The 19,840-nt window shown below is 46.0% G+C and overlaps 1 protein-coding gene across 2 annotated transcripts in view; it reads right to left on the bottom strand.

Moving 5' to 3' along the window:
* The window catches only part of mdga2a (MAM domain containing glycosylphosphatidylinositol anchor 2a), a 1,293,828-nt gene that overhangs the window by 683,449 nt on the left and 590,539 nt on the right, over nucleotides 1–19,840 (bottom strand). For both annotated transcript variants that reach the window (XM_072491028.1, XM_072491020.1), the window contains exon 6: nucleotides 17,777–18,046. In XM_072491028.1, the coding sequence (XP_072347129.1) occupies nucleotides 17,777–18,046 (270 nt within the window). The remainder of the gene's footprint in view (nucleotides 1–17,776; nucleotides 18,047–19,840) is intronic.

Raw genomic sequence — 19,840 nt, 5'->3', positions numbered from 1 at the left:
TCTGCTCAGGCATCCACTAAATCTTTCTTTTGTCCAGTCCAGGTACCAGCAAGAAAAGGGGCGGCAAAGATGGGAGACCACCCACAGCTCCATCTGCAATCCTACCTCCGAGGAAAATGCCTCAGAATCGATTCATGTCGTAAACCTGCACCGTTCACCAGTGCAGAGACATTCACCTGGACAGACGCACGTTCTAGAGTAGGCTCAGGCTCATTGTCTGGTGAGCACATCAGAGGCATGGGTTCACAGCTGGCGGAGAAAATGGCTGTCGAGGTCTCTGACAGACCGAGGACTACTGGGCCCCTACTCAGCCCCATGCAGACCAAGTGCCACTGGACTCAGCCATAAGAGGCCAGGTGGAGATGCAGAGACAGGAATGGGAACATCAGGCAGAAATGGCTGAGGCCATGTTCTGACTGAACGAGAGACTGAAAGTCTGTCCATGTTCTCTCTGCTATCATGGCTCAGCATGTGAGCACTTGGCTGTCTCCATGGATTGTGTGGCAGCCGCCTTAGAGACCCAGGTCCCCCAGAACACATGGTCGCTGCCGGATATGTGTTGCTCTAGCCAAAGTTTCATTGCAGCAATCGCTAGGCAAGAGGGAGTTGAGGGACCTCCTCCTGCCTCCAGCTGCCCTTTCTCCTCAAAGAGGTGCCATTGCCCACCACCAGGGAGTAGGAGTGCCAGCAAGGCACCCTGGGGGCTTTATCACATGGCCCTATGGGCGCCCTGCCACTCCACCTTCCCTCAGCCAATGACCCCATTGCCTTCATCATGTTAAGCCGAGAAGGATGCACCATCCTGTGTTCAGGAGACCCTTATCAGGGGAGAGCTCACCAGGCCTCAGGCTACTGAAGAACACCAGCCAAAGTCATCATAGTCAGCAGGGAATGGCAGTCAGCAGGATGCCTCCACCTCAGCTAATGGGGCTGCAATTCGCCATAGTAACAGGAAAAGAAAGATAAATAAACATTAAGGGCACAAAGACGGCACAAGTGCAGAATCAGTGTAAATATCAATCACAATCGTAAATATATGTATAATTGCACCATTTTAACGCTTGTGCGATCTCATTGTGCTGCTGGTTGCTGAAATGATCACATGCGTTTAAGGAGGTTACATTTCATTCCCGAATACCTGCAGTTTCGATGGGCCCACTCAGTTACCATTTATTGTCTCACTTCGTCTGTTGTGGAAGGTATAAGGATCCTGAACTGTGTACGGGGCATCCTTAGGCATCACTGATGATTTTGAAGCCTTGGTACGAATCTGGTCACCCAGCAGGTACTGCTGACCCGATTAGGATCTCTCTGAGAATGCTCTCTGAGCAGACTCTGCTGCCTCTGCCACTTGCTGCCCTGGCTATCACTGTTCCTGGCACTGGACCACCCTGTGCCAGTTCTTCTTCAGTTGCACCATGGCTAGTAAAGCGACAAGGTTGCCTGACTGCTCTGCAAACACATTGTAGTGACCCGGGTAGACATCACAGGCACCATCGTTGAGGGAGTAGACTGTGGAAGATTTCAGGACTTGGAGAAATGGTCAGGAGGGGAAGGACCCTGGGCCACAGTTATCGAAACAATAGGGAGGGGTTTTGCACTTGTGTTCTGCAACTAACCCCTTCAACATGAATTTTATTCTTGCATCAGGTTAGCATTTCAAAAGGTGTGGCCATGGCCACCAGAATGGGCCTCAGTTATGCCTGTCTCTTTGTGGGGTATCTACTCCAGACCCCTCCCACAACTCTTTCCGGTATCGATGACTACATTGGTGCCTCTTCAGACTCTTGTCTGAATCTGGAAAAACATAACTATTCGCCTTCCAATTTCTACCTCTTTCACTTTCACATGATCTATCTCTGACATTTTCCTTCCTTTCCTTAACTTACCTGCCTCCATTTCTGTTGATAGATGGCCCAGCAATATTTAATACATATCCATTGACTCCCATAGCTACCTTGACGGTAACCCCTCACACTCATTTCCTGCAAGGACTCTCTCCTCTTCTTCCAGTTTCTCCGCTACCGTCATATCGGTTCCAATGATGCTACCTTCCAAAATGGTGCATTTTACATGTCCTCCTTTTCCCTGAGCAGATGTTTCCTCACCCCTGTCGTGGACAGGGACCCCAACTGTGTATGAATCATCTTCCACACTTCTGCTCTCACCCCTTCCCTTGCCTCCCAGAACCAGGATAGGGTCCCCTTGTCCTCGCTTTTTACCCACCAGCCCCCAGATTCAAAGCATCATCCTTTGCCAACTCCAGCATGATGCCACCGCCAAACATATCTTCCCCTCACTTGCCCGGCCAGCAGAGTGTACTGTCAAAATTCCACCAACACATCTCCTGACGCACTAGGACACATCTCCTGACGGCCCCAACATCCTTGACCACTGTTACACAAACATCAAGGGCATCTTTCGATCCACCCCCCAACTGCACTTTGGAAAATTGGACCACAAGACGGTGCTCCTTTCTCCCGGATTACAAACAGAAACTTAAGTGGGAGAATCCAGTTAAGAAGGTCATGCAGTGCTGGTCCGAGGCAACGGAAAAGCTCCTACGTGACTGCTTGGAGACAGTGGACTGCTCCATATTCAAGAACTCAGCGGCCAATCTAAACCACTACGCCACTGCCGTTACAGACTTCATTAGTAAGTGTGTCGATGATTGCATATCAAAAAGGTAGTATGTGCCTTCCCCAACCGGAAACCATGGTTTAACCAGGAGATTCACTCCCTACTGAAGGCGAGGTCTGAGGCGTTCAAGACAGGCGACCCTAACCTACTCAAGAAAACTAGGTACGACCTCCACACAGCCATCAGGGATGCCAAGTGACAATACCAGACAAAGCTAGAGTCACAGACTATCAATGTGGACTCTCGCCAGTTGTGGCAAGGCTTAAACAATATAATGGGCTACAAAGCAAAACCAAGCACCCCTCCCTGAAGAATTCAATGCATTCTATGTTTGTTATGAGCATGAAACCAGCAAAACCATTGTCAACTGCCCCAGCAGCCTCGGACACACCCATACCTATCTTCACAGCCTCCAAAGTCAGATTGGCCTTCTTGAAAGTGAACCCACGGAAAGCAATGGGTCCTGACAGAGTCCCTGGTCGGGCACTCAGATACTGTGTAGGCCAACTGCCGGGTGAGTTCACAAGCATCCTCAACTTCTCCCTACTCCGTCCCGGGATACCCACCTGCTTCAAGAAGACCACCATCATACCGGTGCCAGAGAAGAGCCAGGCAATGTGCCTCAATGACTACCGGCCAGTGGCCTTGACATCTATCATTATGAAGTGCTCCGAGAGGTTGGTCATAAGACACATCAACTCCATACTCCCAGAATGCCTCGATCCACTGCAATTCGCATTCTGCTGCAACCAATCCACATGAGATGCCATCTCCCTGGCCCTACACTCATCCCTGGAGCATCTCAACAACAAGGACTCCTATTCATTGACTACAGCTCTGCCTTCAACACCATAATCCCAGCCAAGCTCATATCAAAACTCCAAAACCTGGGATTTAGCTCCTCCCTCTGCAACTGGATCCTCAACTTCCTGACTCATAGTAGCTCCTCTGTTGACATATCATGACAGTAACTCCTCAAGTGGATGAAGCCCACCGTCTTTGGGATTGACTGGTCACTGTTTTGATTCAATGCTTTAATATAGTCTAAAAGGTCAGCAAAAAACTTAGAGCCACCCTTCAGTACACAGAGGGCGACAATGTGATGATTTCCCATGACTTTCATTATATCTCTTGACAAATGGTCAGTTCTGTCCATGGTTAAACCATGAGGAATATATACTCTCCAGATCATTACACTAATGTTTAGAGATGCAAAACAGATCGAGGTCATAGCCTTGTTCATCATCGGTGATCACCAGGCAGTCAGCCACTGCCATGCTGCGATCGCACTTTGACCCCGGGTTCAGTTCTCAACACTCCCGGGCCACATGCGCACTAATGAGCGGACACGCATGCGCAGGGCGCCCGCATTTTCTTAGCTGGTCGCGGCCACTATTTTCAAAGCCGCTCGCAGCCGGCATTGTTAAAAGCCGGCTGCTACGGCTGTTGCACGTGAATTCCTGCGATCGGGAATGCCGCGTTGGCTGGCTTCGTGACCCTCCCGACACCCGCCCTTGACGCACCCGAGGGTCGCGACCCCCACTTTGAAAATGCCTGCCGCAGTGGGTCAGATCCCAAACAATGATGAGTTAGAGTACAGGAGGGAGATCGAGAATGTAATGGCATGGTGCAACAACAGCAATCTCTCCCTCAATGTCAGCAAACCTAAGGAGCTGGTCATTGACTTCAGGAAGCGAAGTATTATGCACATCCCTGTCTGCATCAAGGGTGTCAAAGTGGAGAGGTTGACAGCTTCAAATTCCTAGGTGTGCAGATCACCAACAATCTGTGCTGGTCCTCCCATGTTGACGCCATGACCAAGAAAGCACAACAGCGCCTATATTTCCTTAGGAAACTAAGGAAATTTGGCATGTTCACATTGACTTTTACCAATTTTTACAGGTGCAGCATTGAAAGCATCCCGTCTAGCTGCATCACAGCCTGGTATGTCAACTACTCGGCCCAAGACCGTAAGAAACTACAAGAGTCGTGAACACAGCCCAGTCCATCACGCGAGCCCGCCCCCCATCCATTGAATCTGTCTACACCTCCTGCTGCTTTAGGAAAACGGGCAGCAGAATCGAAGACCCCTCCCAACCGGGTTGTTCTCTCTTCCAACCTCTTCCATCGGGCAGGAGATACAAAAGTCTGAGAACCCGCACTAACAGATAAAAACAGCTTCTCCCCCACTGTTGCCAGACTCCTGAATGACCCTCTTATGGACTGAACTGATCTCTCCACGCATCTACCGTTTAGCACTACACTCTATATGCTTCACCTGATGTCTATGTCTATGTACTTACATCGTATATTTATCATATATACTATGTTTTTCATGTATGGAACGATCTCCCTGGACTGGACTGTATGTAGAACAATTCTTTTCACTGTACCTCAGTACATGTGACAATAAATCTAAATCTACAATCTTCAAATCTACCACTTTCCGCTCATCCAATCACAGCTTCTCCAGCTGCTCTTGTTTTCCCTGTTGGGTTTTGATTCTCCATTTGGGTTCATCCTTCACTCTCTCTGTTAGAAGAGAGTCACATGTTCCTCAGCTCTGTGGTAAAACATACTTATCAATTCAATGAATCTGATGGTAGAAGGTGCCCCTGTACTGGAACAGCTTGGTTAGGGGCACAGCTAGTTCTGGAGCAGAAGTCTTCAATACCATTTCTGGAACCTTGTCAGGACCCATAGCATTTGCAGTATCCAGTGCCTTCAGCCATTTCTTGATATCTCGTGGAGTTAATTAAATTGGCTGAAGACGACACCTGTCAAGTTGGGGACCTCAAGAGGAGACCGAGATGGATCATCCACCCAGCACTTCTGGTTGAAGATTGTAGCGAATGCCTCAGCCTTGACTTTTGCACATATGTGCTGGACTTTTCCATCATTGAGGATGGGGAGATTTGTGAAGCCTCCTCCTCCAGTGAGTTAAATGTCCACCACCATTCACGGCAGGGTGTGAGAGGACTGCAGAGCTTAGGTCTGATCTATTGGTTGTGAGATCGCTTAGCTCTGCTTATCACATGCTGCTTTCATTCTTTGGCACACAAGTAGTCCTGTCTTTTAACTTCACCAGGTTGGCACCTTATTATAGATATGCCTGGTGTTGTCCCTGGCATGCCCTCCTACACTCTTCATTGAACCAGGATTGATCCCCTGGTTTGATAACAATGGAAGAGTAGGGGATATGCTGGGCCATGAGGTTACTGATTGTGGAGGAGGACAATTCAGTTCCTGCTGATGGCCCTCAGCACCACATGGTTGCCCAGTCTTGAGTTGCTAGGTCCGTTGAAAATCTATTCCATTTAGCATGGTGGTAGTGCCACACAACACGATGGAGTGTATCCTCAATGTGAAGCCGGGACTCCACAAGGACTGTATGGTGACTGTCATGGCCAGATGCTTCTGCAATAGGCAGTTTGGTGAGGATGTGGTCAGGTAGGTTTTTCCCTTTTGCTGGTTCCCCACCTCCTGCTGCAGAGCCAATCAAACAGCTACATCCATTAGGTCTTGGGCAGCTCGGCCTGTGGTAGTACTACCGAGCCACTCTTAGTGATGGACATTGAAGTGCCCCATCCAGAGTACATTATGTGGCCTCAGTGCTTTCTCCAAGTGGTGTCCAACATGGAGGAGTACCTATTCATCAGCTATGGGGCGGTGGCAGGGTGTATCGAGGGTAATGAATCGAGGGTCGATGTTGAGAACTCCCAGGGCAATTTACTCCAAACGATATACCACTGTCTCGCCACCTCTGCTGGGTCTGTCCTGTCGGTGGGACAAACATACCCAGGGATAGTGTTTGGGTCATTGTCAGTAAAGTATGATCCCATGAGAATGACTATGTCAGGCTGTTACTTGACTAGTCTGTGGGATGGCTCACCCAATTTTGGCACAATCCCTCAGGTGTTAATAAGGAGGACTTTGCAGGGTCACTGCCAAATGTGCTGAGGAGACCAAACTGGTGGGAAAGTAAGCAGTGAGGAGTATGCAAGGAGGATGCAAAGGGATATAAACAGGTTAAGCGCAAAGGCAAGAACTTAGGACAGAGAAGTTTGAAGTTACCCACTTTGATTGAAAGAAATGGGGGAAGATTTTATTTTAATGTTGGGTGATTGACAAATGTTGGTATTCAGAAGGACCTGGGTGTCCTTGTACGCAAATTAGAGAAAATTAACATGCAGCGACAGCATGTTGGCCTTTACAACATGAAGATTGAAGTGTCAAAATACATAAATCATACTGCAATTACATAGGGCCTTGGTGAGACCACACTTGGAGTACTGTGTGCAGTATTAGTTTCCTTTGCTGAAAATAATTGCCTTAGAGTGAGTGTACTAAAGGTGCAGTAGACTGATTCCTAGATTGGGGTGATTGTTCTATTGGGAGAGATTGAGTAGACTGGGCCAAAATTCCCTGGAGTGAAGGATGAGAGATGGTCCACTTGAAACACACAGCATTCTAAGAGGTCTTCACAGTGTAGGTGCTGGGCGGGTATTGCCCCTGGCTGAGGTGTGTAGGACTAGGTGGACACAGTCTCAGAATAAGGGGGAAACCTATAAGGATTGAGATGTGGATAAATTCCTACACTCCTGAGCCTGGTGAATCTTTGAAGTTCTCGATCACCAGGAACTGTGATTACTCAATCATTGACTGTACCCCAAGACAGAGATTAATAGATTTTCTGATACCAAGGGAAGCAAGTAATATGGAGATCAGACAGGAAACTTGGGTTGAGGGGCAGAATTGCCCCGTTCCCGCCAGCAGGTTTAAAGGTCGGTAGGAGAGGAAGAATTTGGTGAGATGCCCCAAAATCAAATTTTCGCTGGTGTGAATTTTCCACGGGATTTTCTGCCAGTGATCTCCATGGCAGATCGGAAAACCCAATGGTGGCTGATCTGCAACTGATTTGTATCCCGCTAATGAGGTTGAGGTGAAGGCCCGACTGGAATCTCTTCGATGCCCCATTCTCTGCGATGCCTGTGAGAAAACACACCAGTCCAGAATACGTCTGGAACAACGTGTCACGCAGAAGTCGGGACTTACCTGAAGAATGCCTGGAATTGCCTCCAGAGTTCAGAATGGAGGCATCCTGCGACCCTGGAACACCACAGCAGTGGGATGGGGGAATCATCTCCCAGGTGGATCTTCCAGTATCATCGAGAAGGCGCCATCTTCCAGTCTCAGAGTGGTCCTGGAGGTCCATCTTCTTTCTTGAGGAGGTCTATCTTCTTTCTTCAATGGTAGGTCAATGACATTGGGCACCTTTTAAATATGGCACCTAAATATGATGGCAGGACACGTGCAATCAAGCCCGTTCCGTACAGAATATGATGCCAAACACTCAGAGGCAGAATTAATGAGGTCGGTGCCAGAAGGTTCCCCCTTGTGGTTCCAGCGGGAAACACTTCCCATCCCACCCCCTCCATGGAACTTAGTCCCAGATGGGAAAATTCTGCCTGAGGTGGAAGATCAGCCACGTTCTTGTTGAATGGCCTGCTTCTGCTCACAATTCTTATGTTATGTCTACCACATTTGACTTCCTCTTAGTTATTTTATTCTTGACCACTGTTCCACTAAAGCTTGTGTTGGTTGGGCATAGTGGCAGCAAAATAAGACTGTTTTCATTTACAGCACTGTAACATACTTCAGAAGGATGCCACTATCATGCACATTTAAGACCATGAGACATAGAAGCAGAATTAATCCACTTGGCCCATCAAGTCAGCTCTTCCATTCAATCATGGCTGATATTTTTCTCATCCCCCATCCTCCTGCCTTTTCTCCATAACCCCTGATCCCCTTATTATTCAAGAACCTATCTATCTCTGTCTTAAAGACACTCAGTGATTTGGCCTCCACAGCCTTCTGCGGCAAAGAGCCACAGATTCATCACCTCCTGGCTGAAAAACTTCCTCCTCATCTCTGTTTTAAAGAATCGGCCTTTTAGCCTGAGATTGTGCCCTCTGGTTCTAGTTTTTCCTACTAGTGGAAACATCCTCTCCACATCCACTCTAACCAGGCCTCGAAGTATCCTGTAAGTTCCAATAAGATCCCCCCTCATCCTTCTAAACTCCAACGAGTACAGACCTAGAGTCCTCAACTGTTTCTCATATGACAAGTTCTTCATTCCAGTGATCATTCTTGTGAACCTCCTCTGGACCCTTTCCAAGGCCAGCACATCCTTCCTTAGATACGGGGCCCAAAACTGCTCACAATTTCACAGTACGTTTTTATTCTTCAATTCTCAGACAACAACAATTATATAACTCTCGTTGTTGTAGGCTAGAGGGTTTTGGCCACAATCTGGTCTACGCTTTTGGGTGGAAGGACTAGCCAAACTTTCAAAAACCACATTCAAACTGTTGAAAATCAACTCCGGCTCCACCGCCAATCCTGCCCTGAAGCAGCAGCAGAGCCAACCAACAAGGCTAGAAAGGCAAGAAATAAGAATAATCAAAAGGAAGCCAGAGAGATGGTGGTGGGAGAAGTACATCTTTAAAGCAAAACGGTAACTCAGCAGGCATCTTTGAATTTCTCATTGGTCGCACGTGCAGGCTGTTCATCTCAAACCTTTCTCAAATGGGGAATGTCAAAGTTTGCATTTGAGCCCACGCAGGTCAAGTCAGGGTCAGTGTGTGTTTAAGATTTTACTGATGCTAAGGCAGCAAATGATTTATGAGGTACCGATCTTGTTTAATTTGTGAAAGTCGTGGATTTAGTCGAGGTAATTGGTTCTCCGTTAACAAGGAGTGAGACATTTCTGGTAAAAAGATCTGCGTGGACATTGTAGAAGTGCTTTTCACACATAGCAATAAGAGGTTCCTAGTTTCAGATTTCTGAGACATTGCGTTTAATTATAAGATTCGCCTCTGAATTGCTGTTCTGAATTTTTGCATTAAAAGGTCAGTTAAAATCAATTTTTGCTTGGTACATACCCACCCCCCCACCCTCCCCTCTGCCTCATTAATCCAATTTGTAAAATGATTTCCAGTTTGCAATATTGGTTGGTGGCAAAAAGCACAGCTCTATTTCTTGACTGAAATTCAATGTGAACTTAATATATATGCAACCTTCCACAAATCGGAGTTATTTCAATTTAAATGAAAACAGACAGACTGCGAAGCTGATGATTGTAAGATTTTTAATGATAGCTCTTAGAGTTTCTTGGTCATGTTCTTTCATCCCCTGAAGGCTGATTCCCATATCAATCTGCCAGAACTTTTCAGTATTTAAAGGATCCAACCATCTATTGTCCTTCTGTTCAATTGCCTGTTCAGCCCACAATGGATAATTTGATTTTTAAAAAAAAGGATTTCTCACTGTAGTTGCGTGAGACAACTTTCCATATCTGCACTGCACTCTCAGTTGATATCAATCTCTAATTAGCATTATTATTTTCTCCAGTCTGCTTATGAATTAGTTATGCAACAGAGTTTAACAGCACGGAGCTAAAAATGATCTGTTTCCTATTTTTGTATCATCTCCAATATTCCTATTTTGCATCTTCACAGCGTATGGAACATAATTTATATCAATTATTGTAGAAGCAAGGACCAGGCACCTAGTCTAATGTTGAGAAAGTACATGCAAGTAGTGTAGCCACCTAAAATGGCTGATTCCCTATTAATTTGGCCAAAACCCGATTTAAAATGGCTAACCGAAAAGGCTGATGGGAAAAGCAGCCAACAGGACACAAACGGACAGCTGCAGACAGAATAGCGTATTCGGCTCTGGGAAAGTCGGCCCAGATCGATACTCAAGACTATTAGCAGCACATCAACACAGACATCTGCTGTTTAATCGGCTATCCCCTGGAACAATTGCAACATATTAGCAATTGAATGCCCGGCCAGACCTGTCGGCGCCTGCAGTGGCCGAAACAAAGACAGGTGAACGACCATCCCCCCGATCGAGGAATCGCCCCATTATTGGAGCATATCGAACCCAGTGATTGGGAACAAGTCCAATCACTTGGGACTCAGGATCAAGGGCCGCCCCGAGAGGCGGGAAGCCCCTGGGCCCTATAAAGTGAGGGGCCAAGATCAGATCTCGCTCTCTCCCTTCTTCTCCTACTCGCGACCTTCGCAATAACATCGACCAGAAACTGTAAGTTTGACTCCAGCGATCGCTACCCGATAAAGACTCCTAGCCATCGACCCATATCAGCCTTTTGAATCCCGCGGGCCAGATCCGATTCGATAAGCCATTCATTTCCCTGACCTGGTGGGCCCTTCCTAAAGTTGAGTATTGGCCAGTAGTGGTAGGTTTCGATATAGATAGTAAGATTATTGTGTAAGCATTAACTGTTGTATCTAATAAATGACCGTTGATTTCAATCTTACTAAGCGGTGTGCTGACTTATTAATCATAACTCGAGCTTGAACCACGTGGCGGTATCAGAAAGATACCTGGCGACTCGTGAGCAAAGGTGACATAATCAGAGGTAATAAAACTAAGGCTAATAAGAGCAACAGTAGCCTCGGCATTTAGCCCTTAGAACTGGATCCAACATTATCAAAATATTATGAATTTCGAAGATATAAATGGAAACTGTTTCTGTTTTAGTGACAATAGTTACCTCTGTAAGTATGCTACACGTCTAACATGACTCTATATCTCCATGTACAATAGCATAATCCAGGAATGTAGCAATAGCATTTTCTTTTTTTCAAATAAATTTTGAGTACCCAGTTCATTTTTTCCAATTACGGGGCAATTTAGCGTGGCCAATCCACCTAGCCTGCACATCTTTGGGTAGTGGGGGCAAAACCCACGGAAACACGGGGATAATGTGTAAACTCCACACGGACAGTGACCCAGGGCCGGGATCGAATCTGGGACCTCAGTGTCGTGAGGCAGCAGTGCTAACCACTGTGCCACCGTGCTGCCTGCAATAGCATTTTCTTGACACCTGAACTGGATCTATGTGCCTTTGACATTTGTATTCCTCAATCTCTCCACAGGTTGACTGCATCAGCACTTGCTGAGATAAGATTTGATAAGAGTGGGTATGCTGCTGATTTCACAAAACAGCTACAATTGTGATCAAACGCATTGATTTCCATCAGCACAAAACAAATGACCCTCAAGTAATGATGCAAAATGAAGAGTATGCTGTGCTTTCTTAGATCTGTTGGTTATCTTATTTGAACAAATTGTTCCTACAGCATTTCTGACTTTACCTAAAGCTTCCATTGCTCTTTCTTCTGAAGCCTGCCTCTACGGTGAGTTTTCTCTCTCTTTGGGCGAGATTCTCTGGCATCATGGCGGGTTTCTCGGTGGCGGGAGACAGTTTGCCATTACCCGACGGCAAGACCTTCATGTCCCGTCGCTGTCGATGGGATTTCCCATTGAACCCACCCCACGGCGACGTAAACAGCCGTTACATTTGGCCCGTTATATCTCTCCGTTCACAGAAAGACCTGGAACGAGTGGGCGTGATTTCCAGGACACCACCACCCCCACCAATCACCGAGGTATGTTTTCAGGCAGCGGAGGTGCTCGCCATTGGCTGCTGATGGGATCTTCGTTTACACCATTTTGCGTAGCTCACCCGTCTGGCCACCGGGAAACCCACTGCCGGGAGTCGCCTTCGGCAGGACTGAAGATCCTGCAGCCGAAAATCCTGCCCAATGGGTATGAAGTTGTTTCTTTCCTTAATGACCGAGACAAGCAAGGAAATGTTTATGATGCCCGGGAGAAGTAACTTCCATATAATCATCGTGTATCTAGTGGCTATTTCAAAAAGAAATGGAAGAACATGTTGCATTAAACGAGCGTTGAAAGAAACTCCTTTGTGTACAAATGCTTTTCACAGAAAAATGATCCTAAAGCCCTGAAAGTGGCAACAGATAATGCGTAAATCATTACGTTCACCTTTCTTCTAACCTTAACTTATCTGCTGTGCCACAGTCTTGCAAATGTTGCAATTACATTCAGCTCTCCAGTAGATCTACAGTCAATTGCAGCTGTTTTTTTTAAGTTTAACATCAAAATCCTCTGCTGCTCTCACTGAACAGAGTGAAACAAAAATAAGAAACACACTAAATAAAATGAACTGCCCTAAGTATGAGCTGCAAAAAACTGCAGAAAAAAAGAGAATCAATCACCTGCTCCTTTAAGAGCTCCATCACACATGAAGCTTCCCTTGAACCCACTCCAGGTCGATGAATATCACAATGCCATCCTAAACCGATGGAAATTTTGCTGTGTTGCATTTGAATCCATTTAAATCCGTTCTAACATTTAAATTAAGCTCTTGAATGTTAAGATGGCTGGAAGGTCAGGCTGTGCCGGGCAGTGGGAGAAATACACAGCGCCCCCACCCAATTACCAATTCACCAATAGTCTGTTCCACACCTGCACCAGCAGCCATGGCAACTGATCATAAAATCCCACCAGAGGATGTTCTGCAGCAGAGGCTGAATCTTTGAAGCACAATTAATGAGTAGGCAGTATTTGATTAGATTGACATTTGACTCATACGGAATGATGAGTAAGCACTGTGTGCAAATCTCAAGCTAATTTTTAATTTCTTGCAAACCTTAAGAATGCATCACTTAAGCCTTGAACCAATTTCCTCCTCATTTGTCTCTCTTGCTTTCCGCTCTCATTTCAGTCATTCTCCTTCACTTCACCATCTTTCTCTTCTCCATTTCACCCTCATTCCCTGACTGCCCCTTCACTTTCCTCTTTCCCATCATTCCCGGCTCCTTCACGCATTTTCCACATTCACTTCACATGCTCCGCTTTTTTTTTCCCTCAGCAATAACACTCTGCTGCTTTACCAGCCACTCACTCCTTCACTTCCCGCCGGGTCCCCATGACTTCAATTGCTCTTTCCCCTTTGCACCCGCTGCACCTTCACTTGTCTCCCTCTCTCGGGCAGGTGGGTGGATGTGACAGCACAGAGGCGCTTGGCAGTGGACTGATTAGGGGTACTGGTACCAATCTCCGCAGAATTGTGGACTCAGAACGAGAGCGGGGAAAAGGGGGCTGCCTGATGCCAGCATGCAGTGCACCTGCTAAGAAAGTCAGAAATGTTTTTCTCTCAAGTTTATTTAAACTCCTGCAATCCCACAGGGTTTTCCAGAGTCGACCATATTTCAATAACAGCATTCTTTTCATCTGTATGAGAGGAATCCATTAGGTGAAAGCTCCACTAACCAGATAAAAATAGAAGGCAGGGGTGTTCACTCTTTATATAGTGTGGCCGCAAAATATTCATCGGAAGAAGACAGTGAATAACGTTCCCGTTGATGTTACTTAACCCAACTTGGGTGTGAGGTTGTGAACACCACTGTGTTTATGTGTGACTTGTTCCATGTGGTTGGAAACTTAAGTAGATTTAGTAGTGACATTGTTGTCTGACTAATATTACTGCTCCACATTATTTTCTTCACCTTTGCTTCCAATTTCCACCCCTCCCTCACAGTCACATGGTCCATCTCAGGGCCCACTTCTGTCCTGTCCTCAGTTTCTCTTTACTCATTTCTGGGGATAAGGTATTAAACAATGTCCACCGACATCTATAGCTACCTTGACTACACTTCCTCCAACCCTACTTCCTGTAAGGACACTTCCCGCTTCTTCCTCTGCCTCCATTACATCTGTTTTGATGATACAATCTTTCATACCAGTGCTTAAGATCTGTCATTTTTTTCCCTCAAATGTGGATTCACGCGGTTGAAAAGGAAGCAGAGATTTACTTGCACCTCTTTCAATTTGGAATAGAATATTCACTACTTATGATGTGAATTAGTATTATTATTAGCTTCTCTGCACTTTGGAGATCAAACACAGATTGATTGACCATTTTCTGGAACACCTTCATTCAGTCAGCTATTTCAATTAAGTTTAATCTAAGTTCGAGGAACAGCACCTCATCTTTTGATGAGGCACTTTATAGCCTGACTGATTTCAACAATGTCAGATCGTATCCTCTGATAGCAGCTGTTGACAATGATGGCCATCCTGTTATTTATACCTCCTCCAGACCCATCTTTTGTTTCTTTACTTGTTCCATAACCATCTCCTTTTGCCTTCCATTATCAACCATATGGCAATTTAGCCTCTCTTGCCGTCACCATATCAAAGACCAATATTCTTGCTAAGCTACACATGTGCGCAAGCCATGTTCTCCAGTTCTGCAGTTACTGTGTATGGGAAAAACAAGTTGCCTACTTTTTAAACATTCTTACAGGAAACAATGTCACAAACCTTAGGTGGGATTCTCTGTTTCAGAGAATAAGGGCGCGATTCTCTCAAAAGAGAACAAAGTCCCCTAGCAAGCGCGTTTAGCCGCGTGTTTCCGGGCGCTAACAATGGCAAGAAACACATGACTATACAACGTGACTCGTGTTGTATAAGGGGCCAGAACGGGGAACGTGCGGCGGAGGACGCACATGGCCCCATTTTGTACAGTGGGGAGCTCCGCTTGCCGAAACTCCCCTGTGTAGTGAGAGATCGGGATGCCATTTAAAAATGGCGTCCCGAACTCCAAGGCTCCTGAAGTGATCCCTGACCTCCCCACCCCCCCTCCCCCAGCCTGAACGCACCATGGGAGGGTCCCCGGCTCCCACACCCACACACATGAAGGGCATCCCCGGCCCAATCACGTGCGCGCATAAAATGCCAGCTTGGCTCCTTGGCAGTGCCACGTGGGCACGGCCAGGCTGCCATCCAGGTGGCACTGCCAAGGTGGCACCACCCTGGCCAAAGGGCATGCATTTGGGGCCCTCCGATCCCCAACCTCATGGCCCATCCCCTCGTCACCTCCCACTACTACCCTATTCCCCAGTGTTGCTTGGCATGAGTATTTCCAACCTATTCTGCTCTTACTGCAGATTTCCAGCATCCGCAGTATACTGGCTTTCGTAACACACTTTATTATTTCCCAACATGTCCTCTTTCAAGCCCTGTATGGAGGGCACTAACCAATGAGAAACTTCATGCAGCAGAAAGGAGAATATTCTGAAAAGTGCTTTCTTTCTCGATAATGATGCTTGAAATAGATCAGAAGCAGGCGATGTAGGAATAGAGACAGGCACTCGAACATTGACACAGATGAGAGCCCCTTTTGAGTCTGAACATGGATAAAGTAATAAAGGAAGTCAACACTCACAGCTCGGACTGAGAGAAAGCGAGAAAAGAAACACATTCCACCACATTAACACAGGGGCAGACTGTAATGAAGAGCGCTCTAACAGAACCGCCAGTCTTGACCAAGTGACAGAATTAATTTGTGAGTGTTTTGAACTTTTCCCCCGAGTGGCAGCCTGGGAAACATGTAAGCACCTGCATGAAGAGGTTAGAGGTGACTTTCATTCCTACCATTATTTAGCGCCCCCTCAGCTTCAATCTGCTTTTATTACATGTGTCTCTGATTCTTCTGTTTTTGAAATATAGCTGGAGTCAACGAACAATCCCAGTAAACCGCATTGCCAACTTCAGAATGTCAGTCAAGGTCTAGACAACAAGTGTACCATCCGATGGAACTCAGCTACCCAGCTTGGTACCTCACCGACCAGTCAATCATTTAAGTAGAGGGAGCACCATAGCAACCCACACCACTGTCCAAACAGCAGATAAAAGGTACCACACTAGGGGGAGCTCAAGAGTAGCCCAGCCAACTCGTCAAGCCCCAGACAGGAAGAGATCCAACAGAAGGGGTTTCAGTTCCACAGTGGCTGCATCATGCATTTCATCCCAATATTTACACACAAAAGAACATTAAAAACAGACTGTATTAAAATGACACATCAGCACCGCAACTGATAATCGTTGCCAAAGAAAATATACAACAAATGTGCAAGTAAAAACTCTCCATGAATGCAAAGAAAGGGAAAGCAGCAAAGCTCACAGTAAATACATAATCTAATGGTAGTAATGATGCAGAGGAGGATACCTATTGCGGATTTTAGATCACCAGTGTTTATTGCAGGATTCGTCTTCACCTTGTGCCAAAAATAAAAACCTATAACAAAGAGCACATATTCGAGTTCATTCTGTCTGACAAGCCAGTGTCTTGGATCCCTCATTGTCACGTTACACCACATCTTTTCAATTCTACTTCTGGTGTTTAAGCACCAGGCACACTAATGAACAGGATTTTGTTGAACTTAAGTATTTCCTCTCAAAATGAAAGCTCTCAATGCGTCCCTATCCAGAATGTTATACTTTCTGAGGGACCCTGTAAACTATCTAATCACCGCCACCATATTGTCTATTGGCAGTGAAATGCCACATTTTCATTCTTCTTTCAGGTCATTAGATTCTGTAACTGCCAACTATGTGGAGCACTAACTTTAAAGTATCTTTCAGTGTCCCTGTCTTCCAGTTTGTAGGCTTCAGTGTAACTAGATTACTGCACAATTTGTATTCCATGTCATTGCACCCAAAACATTGAGCCTTTGCTCATCTACCTTGTTTAGCTTAGAGTGCAATATAAAACAGGGACTGAACTCACGGCAGTGCATTAAGCTGGATTGTTTGTAATAACAATTCATCTCTTATTTCCCCCATTGATCTGTTTAATTTACAAATAGTTTCTCTCAACTGTGGATTGTGAGCAGAGTAGGACATGTACAAGACAAAGTCTGCATTTCAATCAGAATTCAATTCTGACTGTTGTGATTGATATGCAACGTTTTCTCCCTCAATGTGCTGAGCTACATTTTTGCATGTTGAACATGGCTGGCTTCGGTCTATTCCTGCTCATTTCCATCAATACTTAGCACAACCAGGAGCTGACAGAAAGATGTTTTGGTGTTTCCAACCATCCCTCTGTTTCTCACTCTCACCCCCTCTCTCAGTTACTCTACTGGACTGGGCTACAGCTCCACGTAGTCAATCTTCCCGTATGGACCTGGCCAACCCCGGTTACAGTGGGCTTCCCTGTACCTGACCCTGTCCACATCGTTTGCCCAAACAGTGCACCATCAGCATGGGTTGCTGCATGGCAACCAGAAACAGGGGTTTGAGATAACTTTTCCCTCCTTAGGGGCCATGGGCACTGAAGCCAATTGCGGGCTGACGCAGTCGTGGCTAGGTATTCAAGCTCTCAGTGCCAGACCAGCATGATTTACTTTAAACAGATATATTTTGTGAAGTCTAGCTTACTTACCCCTAACAGTGATTGTACTGGACTTTTTGGCAGGGTTGCCCACATTGTTGTTAGCGAGGCAGCTGTAGGCCCCGGCCTCGTCAGCATTGATTGAGTGCAGTGTTAAAATTCCTCCTTTTAACACGCTTGTTTTAGGGAGAGCTCCAATAGCCTTGATCCAGCTTAGGGTGGGAGGCGGGTCCCCTCCTGTCGTGGCACACACCATGGAAAGTGAGTCTCCGGGGTTTACTACGATATGCTCAGGAATCATCAGCTTGATGGAAGGAGAAGCTGCAAGTCAGAAAAGCAGTGAAAGAAATATGAACATGGATACTTGCTAATCTTTTATCATAGCTACAAAGAACATACCTTTATTCAAAAATTAACATTTTATGTGGTGACAGACAGCTTGACGAATGCCCGGTGATTAGGTGGTCAATCATTAAAACTGTACTCAATAGGGAGCATGTCTGTTGGCTGCAATGCATTGAGCGTAAAGTTATTTGTTGCATGCCCGTGAGGAAAAGCAAATATAAAACAGTTCATTCATATTTTAAATTCCCTTTGCACAACAGCGTTGAACGGTCATGAATATTGACAGCTACAAAGCCCAACTACCAATCTGGAGGATATCTGTGGAGTTATTTATTGATACTTCTGTTCAAATGGGGCAGCACTGTGGCACAGTGGTTAGCACTGCTGCCTCAAGCGGCAGGGACCCGGGTTCAATTCTGGCCTCTGGTGGTTGTTTGTGTGAAAGTTTGCTCGTTCTCCCCGTGTCTGCGTGGGTTTCCTCCGGGTGCTCCGGTTTCCTCCCACAGTCCAAAGATGTGCAGGTTAGGTGGACTGGCCACGCTAAATTTCCCCTTAATGTCCAAAAGGTTAGGTGGGGTTACTAGGTGATGGGGTGGGGGCATGGGCCTCGGTAAGGTGCTCTTTCCAAGGGCTGGTACAGACTCGATAGGCCGAATGGCCTCCTTCTGCATTGTCGGGATTCTATGAAATGCCAGAGGAGCTTTTCCAGACACCTCGATGGAAAGTGGGAAGCAGCTTAAAATAGGATTTTCTGCATCAGATAAATTTGGTTTGAATAATGCTTCAGAATAGTCAGCTGGGAGTATTTTATTTTACTGAGCGTATACATTATGCATATTTATGTACTCTTTATAGTCATCATGTTGTTATTTCACACATTCTGTACTTGTGGAACATTGTATGTTAACACAGGAATGTTAGAATCTATGGGCAGGATGATGGTCCTTCCTTGATCCATTACACTGATGTCCCTGAAAGTAGTTTGACAGAAAAGCTTTGTGGTTTCCTGCGTCATTGGTTCACAATTGCAAGAGCCCAGGCTAAATGTCACAGCCCCATGTAATCCATCACAATCAAATCTCAAGGCTTCGACCCTATCCATTTGAAAAAAGCAAGATCACTAACGCCAGTAGACTATCACAATTTGAGCCCCATTTAGTTTGGTGAGCATTACGAGAAAGGTTCTTGTCCTACTGAGCTCAAAGTGACTGACTGACAATTTCCATGCAGCCTATATAAATATTTTGCCTCTCACTCATGATTATAATTCTAAAGCACGTCTGGCGACAAGGCTTTATACTAAAGGTGGGTCTCGGTGGCTCTCTCTGCAAGTAGGCTCTATAAGAGGGATGTTTCAGCCGCAGGAGTGACGAAATGCGATGCAAATGACATTTTCAAAGCCTGGGCAACAGAGCTAATCATCTATCCTTGTAAATATTTGCTTCAGTATTCAAGATTGATTTTTCTAAGAAAAGCAATGGGCTCACTCAACAAGAAACACCTGGAAATCGCTGCTTTGAAGCATGGTGGCCTTTGGTCTATTTTTAATTCTGATTTCTCAGTGGAGTGCTCTGGGCCTGCAGGGAGTGCATGTCATTATTCATCTTTGCTATTGGTAATAATCTGGTCGGCTGGTGCATGTGGTATATGAAGGTCATCGTGCCCGAAGCGGCAGCTGGGTTTCCAACAGATAATGTTTCTGCACAGAGGCGCATGGAAAGATATTATTTGTCAGTAACTCATCCTGGTTCAGGATATTCACTGCCATTC

Source organism: Scyliorhinus torazame, chromosome 2, assembly GCF_047496885.1.
Source record: "Scyliorhinus torazame isolate Kashiwa2021f chromosome 2, sScyTor2.1, whole genome shotgun sequence".
NCBI classification, from domain to species: Eukaryota; Metazoa; Chordata; class Chondrichthyes; order Carcharhiniformes; family Scyliorhinidae; genus Scyliorhinus; species Scyliorhinus torazame.
Note: the sequence above shows the minus strand (reverse complement) of the source record. Positions and strands in the feature narration are given on the sequence as shown.